Source organism: Hibiscus syriacus, unplaced genomic scaffold, assembly GCF_006381635.1.
Source record: "Hibiscus syriacus cultivar Baekdansim isolate YM2019G1 unplaced genomic scaffold, ASM638163v2 tig00000452_pilon, whole genome shotgun sequence".
In the NCBI taxonomy this organism is placed as follows: domain Eukaryota; kingdom Viridiplantae; phylum Streptophyta; class Magnoliopsida; order Malvales; family Malvaceae; genus Hibiscus; species Hibiscus syriacus.
Window position 1 is genome coordinate 2,333,911 of NW_024061787.1, and position 18,508 is coordinate 2,352,418.

Sequence of the window (18,508 nt, forward strand, 5' to 3'; positions counted from 1 at the left end):
CTTGTACTCAAACTGAGCTTGACTTGAGGACATGTTAGTTTGTTATGTCCCTCACCGTTGCAGTACCCACATCGCCTAATTTTCTCGACCTTGTTCTTCGGCACTTCTTTTCGCTTGCGTTGTTTTCGTTGAGGGTCACGAACGTTGTTTACTACAATGCTCTGGTTGACTGAATCATTCAAACCAAACGAGTTTTCTAATTCTTCTATTAGTTTTTTCATCTCATCTCTTGCGGTTTTGAAAGACTCGTCTGTCTTTGATGCAATGTAGCATAACCTACTTGACGTTGAACGTAGAGCAGCGAACCTTGCCATTTGTATCACTTCTGGAGACATATTCAAATCAACATAACTGGGTGCAGAAGCCTTCGCATCATTAGTCCACCTACTTTGAATCAAGTCCCGGGCAAATATGTGTAGTCCAAGTGCTTCAAAATGTGAAGTTGATGGCGACACGGAAGTCCAACGGTCTCAAATTTTTTGCAGGAGCAAATTAGAGTTTTCGTATGAGAATCAAAACTAATTTCAAATTTCCTATTTTTTCTGCGTAATTTGACAAAATATAATGTTGACATTCATCTGATAAGGACTTAATCTCTGCCTCAATCCGGTACAATGTCTCCCGTATAAGTTCATCTTGGAACACACGAAAAGATTCACGGTAAAAAATCGCAGCGGCATAAGGACTTAATCTCTGCCTCAATCCGGTACAATGTCTCCCGTATAAGTTCATCTTGGAACACACGAAAGATTCACGGGTAAAAAATCGCAGCGGCATGGCTTTCAAGGTCGACCAGTTTTGTGATCTGGAAGGGCTTCGTATGGGAACTTAAGTAATCCGCTTTCAACTCGTTCATACGCATTCTACTAATTCCATCTTCAATTTCACGAACAACATCTAAATATGTCTTCTTGTGTTTCAGTGCAATAGCTAGTGAAGCATTCATAGACTCGCACCTTTGTGTTGACGAATATTGGCAAAGAAATGACCGGTTAGATATGCTTGCCCATAAGTGTCGTGTATTTCCCTTCTCAATCACCCATTGATGCTTTGGACGTTGAATTCTGAAACACCGAATGCCATTGAATATCAAATTCCTTGGTTGTCCACCAGGAAGCCATGCATTTTGAGAATGTTGCTGTAAACTTTGGGTCACCAATGTTAGCTTGTGCATTGCGAGAAAGATGCCAAGAATATAATTTGTGCTTAGCATAAGGGATAACATATTTGATAGCCCTCTGCATTGCCCTATCCCCATCGATGACAACTGAAATAGGTGATTTATTCATCATGGCTTCTAAAATATTCTGTAGCACCCACTCGAAAGATTGAGACGTCTCGTCAGCGATTATGGCAGTGGCAAACACAATTGTGTTATGGTGATGATTGACACCAACAATAGGCATAATTGGTCGACCATACAAATTATCTTTGTACGTTGTGTCGAACGCAATTACATCACCGAAGCATGTGTAATCCGATCTCGATGTAGAATCCGACCAAATAGATTATACAATGCCCCCGATTCGTCTACGAGTGTCATAAAAAACCCGAGATCATCATGTTTCTTAAAATCAAAGTAGGCAATAAGCGCATTCACATCCCCATCGACGATTTCCTTTGTTTTACCTCTTTGAAGTGCATTGTAGAGGTCTTTATGTGTAAATCCAACATTATGATAGCCCCCTGCCTGCTGCGTTAAATAGTTCATTACTTGTGACGTGCCAACACCGACCTCTTTCAATGTTGTTGCCTCATCGATATCAGCCTTACTTACAGCTCTATTAGAACGCATAAATGGTGTCATAGCAGGTGTGCACAATGCATGATTATGTTTCTGACCAGACTTACTTATAACCCACTGATCGTTTGTATTTGTTGCTGTAACTACGACTCTAGCCTTACATCATGTTCTTGTGACTGGCGTATGAGCACGTTGACGATCAACAGTATTGACTTTTGATACTCGAAACCCTTCTTTGGAACAACAAAATTCTTGTGTCTTCACATTCCCTTCCACGTCAAGCCGTGTTGTTCCCTTACGTGCACTAAACCTATGTTCCCGTGTGAATCCCTTGTAAAAGTACCAAGCTTGATCACGTGAATAGAAGAACTGACCAACCAATTTGTCAGATTCATCAACATTATGTACTTCATGGCATTCCTCGGTTGGCTTAACATTATCTACATCAGTATTATCCATGGCAAAAATTTTGTTGTGCAAGTTCAGTGGTCCAGGAGTTGATGGAGATGTAAGCAAAGGTTCATTTTGAACATGTTTTAGTCGTGCTGCTTTCAATAGGATGTGGTATTGGTAGTGGTAGTTAAAGGGTGGGTACAACATTAAATTCGCAGTACATATTTAGGTATGTACAATAACTACAAGTATCGACCCAAAAAACATCAAAACCAATAATTATAATGTAATAGGTAAATTAACAATGTAACAAGTATCGACCCAAACGAGGTGCACGCATAATATATTAGGTCAACATAAAGTATCGACACTTATTAAAAGTATCGATCCCGAAAACATCGAAACCAATAATTAATGTATTAGGTAAATTTACAATGTAACCGATATAAATACCGGTTTTATGCTAAAATAGGTCAGCATATAGTATCGACACTTGTTAAAGTTGTGTCGATACTTACGGTCTAGAATGAATGCCAAAAAGGTGTACCCTTAAAGTGTCGATACATTTATTAAAAAAGTATCGATCCCTAAAACATCGAAACCTATAAGTATAATGTTCAATGAAACCGGTATAATATACCGGTTTATGAGAGAAGGTCTAAATCATGTATCGACACTTTTTTAGTTTGTATCGATATTTTGTCCAGAATGAAATATTAAAACCAACGAGGTGCAAGCATAAAGTGTCGATACTTACGGTCTAGAATGAATGCCAAAAAAGGTGTACCCTTAAAAAGTGTCGATACATTATAAAAAAATATCGATCCCTAAAACATCGAAACCCATAAGTATGAATATGTCTAAATCATGTATCGACACTTTTTTAGTTTGTGTCGATATTTTTGTCCGGAATGAAATATTAATGCCCAACGAGGTGCAAGCATAAAGTGTCGATACTTTTATAAAAAGTTTCGACACTTTATGAAATATCGAAACCGATAATTATAATGTAATAGGTAAATTTGCAATGTTACCGGTATAAATATACCGATTTACTTATAAAATAGGTCAATATAAGCGTTACCTATTACATTATATAAGCACTACCTAATATGTTATTGTACTTAATAATATTTCCCGTTAAATACCTATTTTATTATATAAGCGCTATCTATTACATTATATAAGCGTTACCTAATATATTATTATACTTGATAATATTTCCGGTTAAATAATATAACATAACCGGTCTAAATTTTAACCGGTCACTTGTTTAACCGGTCACGCCGTATATTAGCCGTTTTTTAGGCGCCTCACCGCAGAACTACCCTTATTAATTTTTTTCACAAAAAGGAAAACTTGCTAACGATAAGAATTAACTAATAATAAAGAATATATATAATTTCAAAAAATTACAGTTCTACCATACAAAGGCACTTCAGAACCTGGAACAATATCTGCAGTTTCAATTATTGAAAATCCTATAAAGAATACATGTCATACAAATATTCTACAATTTAGAGATCACTCGAGATCTTTTTGTTCATTCGATTACTTCATTTCATGTATAAAAAATTATATAATCCTTTTTGCTTATTCATCAAGAAAATGAATAATAATACAAACCTATGCTCGGACTCTTCGTTTCACTAAAATATCTATAATACATGCCTATATCTGAACACTCACCCAAGTCCGAGTAACATTGATTTCGATAGGATTCTTTTAACCTGGCATTGGTTTGTTCTCCAAGAAAGATCGGAAAAGAATAAAAGCTTGACGGGGACGGTAGAGCGGAACCTCATGACCAGCTCCAGTGACTGTTACCAGTGTTAACCCTTTGTATGCTTGGCTCCATCCACCAACCTGGATCAACAAATAAAACAATTTCTCAACAATCCAATCCGTGTCGTGCTTAGTGTGTGTTTTCATTTGTGTATTGTAATTGTATTGTGTTTGAAATCGCTTGACGAAACCTGTTTTCTTTTTCCAATATTTTGGTTGCTTCTCAACCTTATTTTACTACTTAAAAGGATGAATATGTAATCATTGCAACTAATAGTATCCAAAAACCCAGAAGCCAAAGTTTTTGACGCTATATAAACAGTCGATGAATAAAAATCAGGACAATAATTATCAATTGAACTGGTTCAAGTTTTCCAACACAGATAATAGAATGATGATTTTAAGTGATGTATGGAGTTTATAGGTAATCACCTTTCCATTGTCATACCAAGGGTACCAATTAGTAACAGTAGGAAGCTTCAGAGCATCAATGGAGTATCGAGTCGCAGTTACCGGAACCACTGCATCAGTGTCTCCACTGCACAAATGCGAGTTGGTTCATGCATTTATCTTTAACAAATACCATTCAATACATTCAGAATTTAAAGTAATTAGATATTAAAATCCAATTTTTCGTTCCACGCACAATCCAGTCCCATATGACGCTTTGCAGAGATAAGGAAGAAAGGAACTTACCTGTATACCCAAATCCTAAGACCAGCAGCAATTAGTTCTTTGTATATAGGAAGCATAGAGAGAGGAGAATCCGCCCAGTAATTTCCGACGATATCACTGTAAAACAATAGATTTTCAGACATAGGCATGTGTATTAGATTTATGTTCAATATGTATAAGGTGTTGTGTCTGCATCACGATGTACGAATAAACATCAAACACCACTGTCAAAGACAACTACTTCCAACAAAATCGAAAAGTCGGAGCAACATAGAGGGTTGTCATCGGAAAGAAATTAACTGAAATCTGTAAAATCAATTAGCATACCTGCATGTTTGCCATGGATAAGAGAGAGCTGTTACATTTGCATGAAGTGCCTTCTGGACTTCTGGGCGATTAAAATACACTTTCGAATATCTCTCGGTGCATGGATCATAAGCTCTTGACATCCATGGCTGCATTTTTAAGTAACAAAGCCAATGTCAATAAAGGGATTCGAAATGAACAAAAAAAACGGACAAAAAAATTCCACTCAAGCGGTTGATCATATATTTGGATGATTATACATTTTACTCATATCTGAGTATGTACCGAGCACGGATGTTGAACAAGGGTGTTTCATGAAAAATAAAGAAATCGCAGTTACATACATCATATTAACATAGTAATTCAAATGCAACTTTCATTGAGACAGAGCATTCTACGACAATCATATCTAGAAACCGGTCGATATTGGCCTCCTCTTGATCACTCTAAACAAAGGCATCCTGCGACTCTATTGCTCCGACGCTTTACTTTAAGATTGTGTTTGACATCCATGTCCGAACACATTCAGATACGGGTATAGGACACCCATATCAGATATATACTCATCGGATACTAACACCCAAATTCGAATATCAGTCCCACGGCCATAAAAGTGTTAAATGTGAGTACATATCCCTCCTTTTTTTTTTATCTTTTATGTCTTTATTCAGTGAACCAAAATGTTGAGCAGCAGAGTACAATATGGTCCACAACTATCATTGAAGCATTTTGTCAACAAACTGGTACCTGTTGTACCCTCCACAGACTGGAAATTCAATGACTGCATTAAGTTATGTGAAATGAGCCCACAGGTTTAATGCCAAGTCCCACTAGAAAACTATTAACATTAAGAAAGTTTACAGACTAGGGTTCGAGTGTCGGATATAGGTATTTTTTTGACATGGGTATACTCAGTTATTTCGAAGTTTTTCTATGTATTTAGTGTGTATTTGAGGGGGATATCGCCATACCCATATCCAATACAGGCCGGGTACAAGTATTTAAAACTGAGAAGTGTTGAAGCAAACTTACAGCATATATAACCTACAAAATAAACAACATAGGTAGAGAATGATGCACTGATAATGCATCCAACACCGGTACTTTAAGAAAAATGAAGTGTCGGAGCAACATAGATGAAAGATATCCGAATTCAGTTATAAGTTAAAACCATGGTTCACAGCCATACTAGTGAAATAGTGAAAGGAATCCCTTACCGAAACTAGAGCTGAGCAACGAAACCGAGAAAACCGAAAAACCGACACGAACCGAGTAAAACCGTTCGGTTCGGTTTAAAGTCTCAATTCTTTTGATTCGGTTCGGTTCGGTTCGGGTTTTCCATATGGAACCCATTTGTTCCATATTGAACCGAATAGGTAATTTTTTAAAAAAATTTATAGTTTCAAGTGATTTTTTCATTGAACAACCGATAAACCGAATCGAACCGAAAAAAACGGTTTCGGTTTTTTAATCATTCGGTTTCGGTTTAAATTTTGAAAAACCGTTTATTTTGGTTCGGTTCAATTTTTGGTAAAAAAACCGAACCGAACCGAACCAAATACACCCCTAACCGAAACCATTAAAGAAACAAGACTGGATACGAAGATTAAACTTCAAATGCATCTTGTTTTTGTAAATCTATGCTAGAATACTGATACATCAAATGACAAAATGATGCAAAGATTCATAGATCAATGGAAAAGCCTCATTACTTTGTTGATAGGGTGAGAAAAAGGAAAATTGATAGTAAACTTACATAATGACCCCTTGTGTTGCGCCTTAAAGTTGCGGTATCTTTGCAAGGTTGAGTGAAGATGCTATATGGATCAATGTTTCCCTGCTCGATTTGAGCAGCTCGAAGAGCATTCATGCATTGCAGAGATGGATGTGTGGAGGATCCCAAGTCACAGGCAACTCGTAAACTTCGATAAGTTGAATCAGAAATCAAACCGTGCGTCCACCAGTACTCGAATGTGCCAACAAAATCGTGGTAGTCATCGGTTACAGCATTTCCAACCTATTATAATCAAACAGCATAGCATAAGTCATCTGCTGATAACAACAATTGAAGTTGCAATCATGTCCTACGATACTCGGAGAGCGCCGGATATAGGTGTGTCCTATACAGTTATATTCACTAATTTCTAAATTTCTCCATGTCCAGATATGCATAGGACACAGGTGTCGGGCACGGATGCTTCAAAAAAATAATCGGAGTCATTCTCACCAAAAATCCCTTGAAATTGATAACAGGATTAGGGACCCCTTTGTTTCTTTCATAGACAAGTTGAGACAATTGAGGAACATAGTGACCTGAAATTAGATTAGTCCTTTAGCTTAATCTTGAGGTAAATAAAAAATAAACATTGCAGTAAAAATAACTGGGATTAAAGTAAAAACCTGCATAACTTTCACCAGCAACGAAGAAATCTCTATGCTTGTACTGTGGAAACCTTTCAAACCAATTAACCAGAAAAGCATATGCATCCTCAGCTGCAAATTCACGTAAAAAAATTGTCTCATAGAATATAAACCACGAACCTAAAAAATAGGTTAAACTAACCACATCTATGTTACTTTGACTGGCATGTGTCCGAGGTGTTATATGTTCGATTTTTTTTCCTAGTTTTTTCAGTTATGCATGCCTACTTCCGGTTACGAAAAAAAAAGCACCCAGATCTTGAACGCATCTAAAGATATCAACATATAATCTCTTTATATCTTAACAACACAACCATATGAACCAATTTCTTCAAAATTCGACAGAACAAACCACAGGTATGTTGCTTGGGCTCAGGTACATGTCTAAGATATGTTCAATTTATAACTACATTATGGATATCAGATTATCAAGATACAAGCAATGAATTACCAGTTCTCTTGTCACCAGTTGTGTATAAATCTGATGTCGTGTTCGTGTACGAAAAACCGACACCAGCAGGAGATTCAAGGAAAAGCACATTTGCCACTAAACAACAATTCAAAGAAAACAATGTTAAATGAAACTCACACAGAACACAAAATAGGATGAAGAAAAAAAAAACAAAACATGATAAAAGACTTACAGTTGTTCCAGGCATAACGATTCAAGTAAAGGGTCTTTCCATCGGGTCTAATTCGGAAAGGACCGATTTCTTCAGCTGCTCCATAAGCAACAGAAGAGCAACCAGGTCCTCCATTGAGCCATAAAACCAGTGGTCTTGACTCGGGCTTACGGCTCAGTGGTGACTCTATCAACCAGTAAAATAATGCCCTCCCAGCTTGTTGATTCACTGTCACATACCCTGAATATTGGCAGAATTGAACGTTCTTTGGCTGTCCAGGCAACTCAGTGATTCTATCCAAAGTTTGATCCCCAAAAGAAAAAGAACAAGTTGAGCAAATTAGAAGAAGAATGGAATAAACAGTGGATCTTGACTCCATGAATCAATCAATAAAGAAATCTAAAAGAAGAAGAAGAAGAAGAAGCAAAACCCAGAATAAAAAATCCAAAAACAAGTCTGGGTTTTCAAAGATTGAACAAAACTCTGTTGAATCCTATAACATGGGGTTTAGTAAAAATTATGGATCTTCAAGATGAAAAGTTTTGGAAATCCTTGAAAAATGGGGTTCCAGTAAAAAAAATATAGAACTTGAAGTGAAAATGAGAGACGGGGAGAAAGACATGTCAAATGAAGGTACAACACAAACAATAATCAAGCTTGAAGTTGGCCAACTTAATCCACTGAGTTGTTCTAAATGGGAGTATTAAAGGACAGATCAATCCAAGTAAGAAACAAAACTCAAGATATTCAGATCCAGGAAAGTGGTGGCGTTGACAATACATTTAATTTTCGTAGGATCAGGGAATGCTAATATAATATTCTAGCAATTTAATTTTAACTTAAAATATTTTATTTTTAATATTTAAAATACTTTATTTCTAATATTTAAAAATTCTATTAATTTAATTATTGTCGCAACCGTCTTTCAGTTGGACCCCGGAATTTGACTTCGAGTTAGAAAAATATGGATTGGAGTCGCCACCGATCATTTATTTAAAAATAAATGGGTTGATCGGATACCCTATTTCTTACCTGATCTGCGTCTTACCAGAAATATGTCGGGCTCGAGAGTCGGTTACGGTCAAGGAAGGATAGCACTCTTGAACCGCCCATTTGAAAATATCCTTTAAAAAAATCGAGAAATGTGTTAGATAAACAAGGTAAAGAAAACAAATAAGATACAAGAGAAAAATAAAATAAATAAAATAAATAAGTAAGAGAAGAAAAAAAATAGTAAAGTAATAATTATATATAATAATATTTGAAAAAAAAAAAATATAAATATATATATATATCAAGTATTAATAAAATAAATAAGCTATATATATACACCAAATTTAAAATAGAAAAGCTACCCTCCCAATTCACCGAAAGTGGGGGGCTTTAGTAAGAAATAAGACAAAAAATGGGCCATCTAGGTTAGTAGTATATAATATAATGTTTAAAAATAAGAGAAAATCGCCTCAGTGACCAAAAAAAAGTTATAATATACGATTTAACCAACTTTTTTTGGATTTGCCAAATGACCAACAAAATCGCAACGCGAAATAAGTTTCCAGAATCGCAACGCGATTCTTGAAAATCGCGATGCGATAGTACAATTCGCATTGCGATTTTCCATAATCGCAACGCGAATATGAAAATCGCAACGCGAACACATAAATCGCAACGCGTATCCGTAAATCGCAACGTGTATCCGTAAATCGCAACGCGTATGGGTAAATCGCAATGCGTATCCGTATATCGCAACGCGTATCCGTAAATCGCAACGCGTATCCGTAAACCGCAACGTGTATCCGTAAATCGCAACGCGTATCCGTAAATCGCAATGCGTATCCGTAAATCGCAACTCGTATCCGTAAATCGCAACGATAATCCGTAAATCGCAACGCGTATCCGTAAATCGCAACGATAATCCGTAAATCGCAACGAGAATCTGTAAATCGCAACGATAATCCGTAAATCGCAACGAGAATCTGTAAATCACAACACTGAAATTGGGTATATAACACTGAAATCATAAACTAAATCCCTAAATCGCAACTCATTCCATCTCCATCTATCACTCTCTCCGGCGACATCCGTTCCTATATCCAACGACATCCTTCCCCATCCGGCAACAGGTCTTAGTTTCGCATCTCGTTTGTTTAGTTACAACCATGAAATCATCTAATGTTGATCATGTTTGGATAGATTTGTGTTTTGGAGGGTCATGGATAATGTTAATGGTGTTTTACAATATATGCCTTTACCCATAAATCTTCAACTAAAATTGTCTTTACAAAAGTTAACTTATGAAACTCTAATGCTACGTGTTTCAAATAAATTGAATTTAGAGCCCCTAAGTGGATTTAGGCTATCTTATCAGAGAAATGGTAAAGTTTATTTGTTACCGACAATGAAGATGTGAACGATTCATTGCTTACATTAGTGTTTCACAAGATGATGTACATTGTATGTTGTTGAACCTAGAAGTAGTATTGTTGGGTCAGTAGCGGGTAGTAATCAACTAAGTTTTTCTCAAAACCCAACCTTTCTCTAATCCAAATCCAATCAACTTTCAGCACCAAATTCGGTTTTCGTATTGACCAGTTAGACGATGATGAGCCAACAGAAAAAATTGTGAGTACTAGTCAGTATTCGAAATTTGGTCTTGGTCAATATCCGGACTTGATATGGTCAATACACGGATTTTGATGATGTTTCAGAAGAAGAAACAGACCATGCGTGTAATGATATTGATATGGTCAATACCGAATTTTGATGATGAAACAGCCGTTGCCGAAGAATGTAATGTTGATGATAATGAGGAGGAAGTTACGACTGTGAATGAACATGTTGAACATCCATTCTGTAATTCATATAATCCTGAAGAAGAAAAAGAAGAAGAAAAAGTCCCGAAGAAAAGAAAATGCCACGGGCGTATAACTGGAATATGCCAGAATACTTCAGATACCGGAAGAAGAGTTGATAAAGAAAGCAGTTGATTGTTACACAAAAGTTATTCGTATCAAGAAAGATGATTGTTTTGATACAAAGGAAGACTTGAAGATAGCTTTATATACGAAATGTGTGGAAGATGGCTATCAACTAAAAGTTAACAAATCAAGCAAAGATCGTTTCGAAACAAGGTGTATGATTGACAAAAACTGTACGTGGCGTATGATTGCAAAGAGAATAAAAGATTGCAAAATGTTTCAAGTTAGGACTTTTATTGATAAACAACATGTTCAAGAACCCAAGTTTTTCCTCACCATAGACAGGCAAACAAAAAGGTGTTGGGTGGTTTTCTGGCTGAGTTAATGTTTTTGAATGGCAGGGTATATCGGGGACATGAAATTATGACTGACATGAATGCTCGGTTCAAGATTAGTATATCATATTCTCAAGCTTGGAGAGCCAAATGTTATGCCTTGGAATTGTTGAGGGGGTCGCCAGAAGCATCGTTTGCCCAACTGCCGGCTTATTGTCACAATTTAAAGCTGAAAAATCCTGGGTCGGTAACTCATATCAAAACAGATAGAGATGGACGCTTGAGTTGCTGTTTATCGCCATTGGTGCTACGGTTAGTAAATCAATATAATTTTGTTGACTCATTTTGTTAGTTACATGCATTTCACATTTAAATGATTTATTTCTTGTGTATATTATTTTGTAGATTCGTTCGTTTATTACTTGCATGCGCCCAGTTATTATAGTTGACGGAGCACATTTGAAAGGTCGATACCTTGGAGTAAACTTATTAGCAGTAGCCATGGATGCTAACATGGGATATTGCCAATAGCTTACGGGGTTGGCAAATCTGAAACCTCTGATTCATGGACATGGTTTATGGGGCATCTTAGGGATTGCATAGGTCCTATTAGCAATCTGACAATCATATCCGATAGGGCAAACTCAATTGACAACGCTGTTAGAAGGTGTTTCCCAGATGCTTTTCATGGACTTTGTGGTGTTCATTTGTATAGAAATCTAAAATCAAGGTCTGCTGGTATAAAAAAGCACAAATGGACATACTGGAAGGCTGTAAAGCTTATCGGGAAGTGGATTTCAATAAGCATATAATTGTTAAGACGTGTTTTGCCTCAGTGTGCTCAAACACTAGAAGATGTCGGGTTTGAAAGATGGTCAAGAGTACATCACTTGGAGCAAGATATGGTTTCATGACGTCTAATAGTGCAGAATCAATCAACGCTCTAAGTCGTCATTCCCGGAAATTACCCATTACTATGTTAATGGAGTTTTTTCGAGCCTCTATCAACAGTGGTACTACAAGAAAAGAAACCATGCAGGTATTATTCTTTGAATTCGTAACTTATCATATTTATATTTTACTAAGTATTGTTTATTTAAATTTACAGGAACATTGGAACATCGTGTTACACCATGGACTGAAAAAAAGATAACGAAACGTGTTGTGAAGTCAACGTCATGGAGAGTTGAACCATGTTCAAACACTTTGTTTCAAGTACTGGATAATAACTTAAATGGGCTAGTCGATCTAAATGCAAAGACGTGTAGTTGTATGAAATGGCAAACATTGGTTATCCGTGTGGCCATGTTATAAAGTTGCTCTTCATTTAACCAAGATGATTCAAGCGCATACGCTATGGATTGCTACACTACAGAAGTTTATCGACAGACTTATGCCGAGATTGTCTACCCTATTCCACATCCTTCTGAGTGGGACATACCAGATGACTTACAAAGTTTTGCCACAGCCATGGACAGAAGGCTACCTGGCTGACCAAAAAGTCACGATCGTATACCGTCTAAGGGTGAAGAGAAGAAGAGATCGACATGTAGTCGGTGCAAGGAAAGTGGTCATACAAGGTTGATGTGGATCACCAGTGCCATCAAAATCATCTTTTCCTCTACCAAATGGATCCTCATCAAAATCCAAAGCTCATATGGTGTGAACTTTGTATTATGTAAACGTTGTTATTCAGTTGTATTATGTAACGTTTTAACATTTAACATTTATGTGTATTATGTAAACGTTGCCATCAAAAGCTCATATGCAAACGTTGTATTATGTGGATTTTATGTGTGAACTTTTAACATTTTCAGTTGAATTAATGACTCAGGCCAACCATTTGACTTAACCAACTCTTGTTATTCAGTTGTTATCACTATTAGGCATGCATTTGACTATCGCAACACGGAAAATACAATCGCAACGCGAAATGAAAATCCCAACATGAAAATCGCAACGCGAAATGAAAATCGCAACGAGAGAATCGCAATGCGAAATGAAAATTGCAATGCGAAATGAAAATCGCAACGAGAGAATCGCAATGCGAAATGAAAATCGCAATGCGAAATGAAAATCGAACCGACATAATCGCAATGCGAAATTAAAATCGCAATACGAAATGAAATCGCAATGCGAAATGAAAATCGCAACGAAAGAATCGCAATGCGAAATGAAAATCGCAATGCGAAATGAAAATCGCAACGAGATAATCGCAATGCGAAATTATAAACGCATTGCGATTTTCATTTCCGCATTGCGATTTTCATTTCGCATTGCGATTCTCGTTGCGATTTCATTTCGCATTGCGATTTTCATTTCGCATTGCGATAGTCATTTTGCCTTCAACATAATGCAGATTGAAATCAACAAAATCAACCATTACATTTCAATCAATTAAACAAGCACAAATAAGAATTATGTTCGCATCAATTACACAAATCAACTTTTACAAATCATCTTTTACAAATCAATTAAACAATCAAAAATAAGCATAATTCTATTTCGATCATCTACTATTGAATCAACTTTTACAAATCAATTAAACAATCAAAAAACAATCAATTAAACTATTGAATCAACTTTTGCAGCTCGACATCATTTCACGCAGTTCACTTCTGAGATTAACCTGCAGAAACCAAACATTTGTTCAAACAACACTTTCTACGCAAATTATTGAATTCTAGTTACTTAACCAAACATTTTCATTTAAGTATATAAACTTACCAATTGTTTATGGACATTTTTATAACGCGGATGCAGGTAGGCAGCGTCTCGTATATCGATTTAGCCATATAATGCCGAAACCACAAGCCTACTGCAGCTTTATCTCTATCGGTGGGAGGTAGATACTTGATGCTTCCCGTCGTCAAACGCTCCAACGCCAAGCATACGAGGACCACAATCTCCTCTGGCTCCGCTCGTTTGTTGTGGCGCGGTCTCGTCTCTAATAACTGTAATATTGAGCTTCTTTGGCTTCTTGTTTCCAGAACGAGTCCAATAATGATCGCATCCAAGAATTAGCCAAAGAGAGCTCCCCTTAATAACATCTCTTAAATCAGCCAATGATATGTAATTTATCATGCTGTCATACACTATTGTCTTAAGGGATGGGAGCTGAAGCTCGACGAGAATCCAATGTTTACGTTCCAAAACAGGGATAAACACCTGCAATCATAAGTAATAATTCATTCATTTGCGCACTTATTTCATAAAACCTTTAAACTCAATCTAAATAAATACTAACCTTATCGACCTCCCACCATGCAGGATAAAGTTTAGCTTGTCCATTGCCCAAATCAAATGATTCATCTCGTGCATTCTTCAAGTGAACGGCGTGAAAACGTCGGCATTATTGTATCGTTATTTTTATTTTTCTTAAGTTTTCTTATTTTAGAAGACGTGTCACCCACGCATCGATATGCTGTTTACAAAAAAAGACAATATAGTGACTTACATAATTTAAAAAAAAATTAATCAAATTGAAATATAAGAAAATATAAGACTACCCCCCCATCGAAATAGCCATTGTCTTCGACCCCTAATAATACGCCCCACCAAGGCCGTTCAAGCAACAAAAAGATATCATCGTGAGCTTGCATATGTCAGTGAAACACCCCTTGCTCCGCTCATGTAGATAAAAATCAACTGCGGTCTTAGCCCAAAGGGTGTTATCCAAAATTGTGTCCGGTAGTTGTTCCCTCTCCTCTTCAGATACCGGTATGGTACTGGCCGGTAACTCATACGAGAGCCACTCTCATCCATCATGTCCGGAACCGGTGGGGGTTTCTCAATACTTCGATATATTACCCATGTGAATCAGACTCTGGAATGGTGGGAGGGACCTCTTCAACGATGACAGTTGCCTCTTGAACGGTGGGAGGGGACTCTCGAGGAATGATATGGGGGCCTCTTCACGATAGGAGTGGACTCTGAGGGAGACAGGCGAGTCGGGCTTCTTCTTGCGGTGTCTTCGCACTATTGGGGTGTACGGAGACTTAATAGCTCCGTCGTGCAAGCATAACCCGACGTAAAGCATCCACTCTATCGGGCCGCTAAATAATTAAATACAAAAATCAGTAAATAAACAGACATGATCTTTAAACAGTGAAACAAAGACAAATATGTTTCAAACTTGCATTGTATTCACCCAAGTCATTATTCTATCATAGTTCACAAAATGCATCAGATAACAAAGAAAAATATGTTTCAAACTAATACCCTGAAGTTAGTATTTGTCTTTGTTTTGTCTATTGGTTGAAGTAATGCAATCCATTCAGTTTCAATTTGCAGAAGAAGAAATAGTTTACTTTCGCAACACGAAACTTAAAATCGCAACGCGAAACCAAAATCGCAACGCGAATGAAAATCGCAACGACAGAATCGCAATGCAAATGAAAATCGCAACGAAAGAATCGCAACGCGAAATGAAAATCGCAATGCGATTTTGGTTTCGCGTTGCGATCTTGTCGTTGCGATTTTGGTTTCGCGTTGCGATTCTGTCGTTGCGATTTCATTTCGCGTTGCGATTTTGGTTTCGCGTTTGCGATTTTAAGTTTCGTGTTGCGAAAGTAAACTATTTTCTTCTTCTGCAAATTGAAACTTGAATGGATAAATTTACTTTCAACCAAAGACAAAACAAAGACAAATACTATTTCACAGTGTTAAAGAATACACAGTTTAGCAGAATTGGCAGCAACCGAACAATTTACTTCAACCAAAAGACAAAACAAAGACAAATACTATTTCACAGTGTTAAAGAATACACAGTTTAGCAGAATTGGCAGCAAACCGAACAAATTTACTTTCAACCAAAAGACAAAACAAAGACAATACTATTTCACAGTGTTAAGAATACACAGTTTAGCAGAATTGGCAGCAACCGAACAAATTTACTTTCAACCAAAAGACAAAACAACGACAAATATATCACAGTGTTAAGAATACACAGTTTAGCAGAATTGGCAGCAAACCGAACAAATTTACTTTCAACCAAAAGACAAAACAAAGACAAATACTATTTCACAGTGTTAAAGAATACACAGTTTAGCAGAATTGGCAGCAACCCCGAACAAATTTACTAAGCAATCTAAGTGAAATGGCTAATCTAAGTGAAATTACGAGTAAATTTATCATTAAGTTAAATATGGAAAATCTTAAACTTACCTCGTTGCGTAGAGTATGAACCTCATTCTGCAACGATACTATCATCTCACGTAGAGCGGCAACCTCACCACGTAAAGTTGACACCTCCACACGCCATGCACCATCGTTATCGCGTAGAGTACGATCTCCTCACGCAAGGCATTGACCTCATCACGTAACTCCCTTGACTCATCCGTTGAGGTGGAGGTGGAGAACAGGGAGATAGGAGTCGTGGCATCTTTGCCGGTCGCCTATCATGAGGTGATGGTGGAGAAGAGGCTCGATGATGTGACGGATAGGTGATGGCTCTCGTTCTAGAGATGTATAGTCGGGTCGATCGGTGATGGCTCTAGGGTGAGGTGATGGCTCTCGAATTGGAGGAAGTGGATGCTGCTCATCATCCGTGCCATCAAAAAAAATTCTGACTAGCTTGCCACCAATCAGTGGCAAGCTCTTCCTCCGTGGGTGTCAGTCTTTGTAATGGAATGTTGGCCTCCTAAAATATAAAAACTCAAACAAAGTTAAACGTCTACTATTAATAACTTGTTTATATATTATATGAAAGTATTTGTGTTAACTTACATTATTTATTGTGGCATATGGTATTAAGTCTTCCCAATCCAACAGAGTTTTCCTCTTCCAGGAAATAGCCCTGGGAATATCATTTGACGTTTTATTGCATATGTACGCATGCTGGGGAAAAGCCTCGAATATCCAAATCTACAAACAATATAATAACAAAATTAGTAATTGTTAAATAATTATTATATTTTAGAAACATTATATAGAAATTCTTACCTTAAAGGCCCAAACAAAGCCTGACAAGTGTATTTGGACCCATCGCCCCGCAAACTTTTGCGGTCATCAAAGGCAGACGACAACTTAGTCCAGGTAGCTTTCCATATATACGAACCCCACGGAAACAGATTCCATGCATTCAGGTCCTCTACCAATATTATTAGCTCCGATGAATAGGTTGTCTGGCCTCTCTGCCTAAAAAGCCGGCATACACAAGTAGTAGAAGGCATACTCGGACAACATCGACGTCTTCCATCCGAGTGAAACCAGCTTTCTTATTAAATAATTTTTCAGGTCGTCGACATGTAGGTTCGGCTTCTCCATTGACTCATCCGGAAAAACCCGGATAACCATGAGGGCGGGCGATATGACGAGTGTACCGGCCTACATCATCGTGTCCGAATCGTAGACCGTGATTAAGCAGAACTCCTTCCGCCCAAAGCAAGTATACGCTGGTGGAAAATGAAACCATATCTCTTCCTCACCACGTTGTATACTGTCGGGTAGATTGATGTCATGGTCTGAAGCCACAAATGGGTCAAATTAGCATCTCCACCCGGATGCTGTACTCTCAACCATGGCCCGAAGCAGGTTTCCTCAAACAATTGTCTTTGAGCAGGTGAAACTTCTTTGCAATTGTAGTGGCCAGGCTGACTTTATTTCTCAAGGTCAATTGAGCCGAAAAAAATTTCTACAAAAACAATAAACATACCAAGTTAGATATACCAAAAACTACACTGTGAAGATATACCAAAAACAATAAACATAAAAAGTAGTAGTTTATTCTTTAAACTAAAATTTGCAACACTGTTTTGTCTTTTGGTTGAAATGAAAATCGCAACGAGAGATCGCAACGCGAGATGACAATCGCAACGAGAGAATCGCAACGCGAAATGAAAATCGCAACGAGAGAATCGCAACGCGAAATGAAAATCGCAATGCGATTTTGGTTTCGCGTTGCGATTCTCTCGTTGCGATTTCCATTTCGCGTTGCGATTCTCTCGTTGCGACAGTCATTCTCGTTGCGATTTTCATTTATCTCGTTGCGACTCTTCTGCAAATTGAACTTGAATGGATTGCATTACTTCAACCAAAGACAGAACAAAGACAAAGACAAATACTAACTTGAAAATCGCAACGAGAGAATAGCAACGCGAAATGAAAATCGCAACGACAGAATCGTAACGCGAAATGAAATCTAAGTGAAATGGTTAATCTATTATTGAAATGACCAGTAAACTTATCATCAGTTTCAATATGAAAAACCTACAATAATGCAAAATTTCAAAATAAAAATAATTAAAAAACTAACCCTCGGAGGTTGATTTTCCATTTCTGAATATTGTGAGGGATTTCTGACCGTGA

At 37.3% G+C, this 18,508-nt stretch overlaps 1 protein-coding gene across 1 annotated transcript; it reads right to left on the reverse strand.

The window, feature by feature from the left end:
• Positions 1-3,541: 3,541 nt before the first annotated feature.
• LOC120205829 (serine carboxypeptidase-like 27) lies at positions 3,542-8,480 on the reverse strand. Its single transcript, XM_039205624.1, has 9 exons — positions 7,969-8,480; positions 7,776-7,871; positions 7,304-7,396; positions 7,131-7,216; positions 6,660-6,920; positions 4,925-5,052; positions 4,619-4,714; positions 4,355-4,460; positions 3,542-4,003 (listed from the first exon to the last, which is right to left on the reverse strand). The coding sequence occupies exons 1-9, from the start codon at positions 8,324-8,326 to the stop codon at positions 3,863-3,865; spliced, it is 1,365 nt and encodes a 454-aa protein (XP_039061555.1). The 5' UTR covers positions 8,327-8,480; the 3' UTR covers positions 3,542-3,862.
• Positions 8,481-18,508: the final 10,028 nt, after the last annotated feature.

Coding starts and splice junctions, on each gene's coding strand:
- LOC120205829 (XM_039205624.1), bottom strand. CDS start 8,326: ATGGAGTCAAGATCCACTGTTTATTCCATTCTTCTTCTAATTTGCTCA. Junction 7,397..7,775: donor AACTGGTGACAAGAGAACTG/GTAATTCATTGC, acceptor GTGAATTTGCAG/CTGAGGATGCATATGCTTTT. Junction 5,053..6,659: donor GCAACACAAGGGGTCATTAT/GTAAGTTTACTA, acceptor TTAAAAATGCAG/CCATGGATGTCAAGAGCTTA.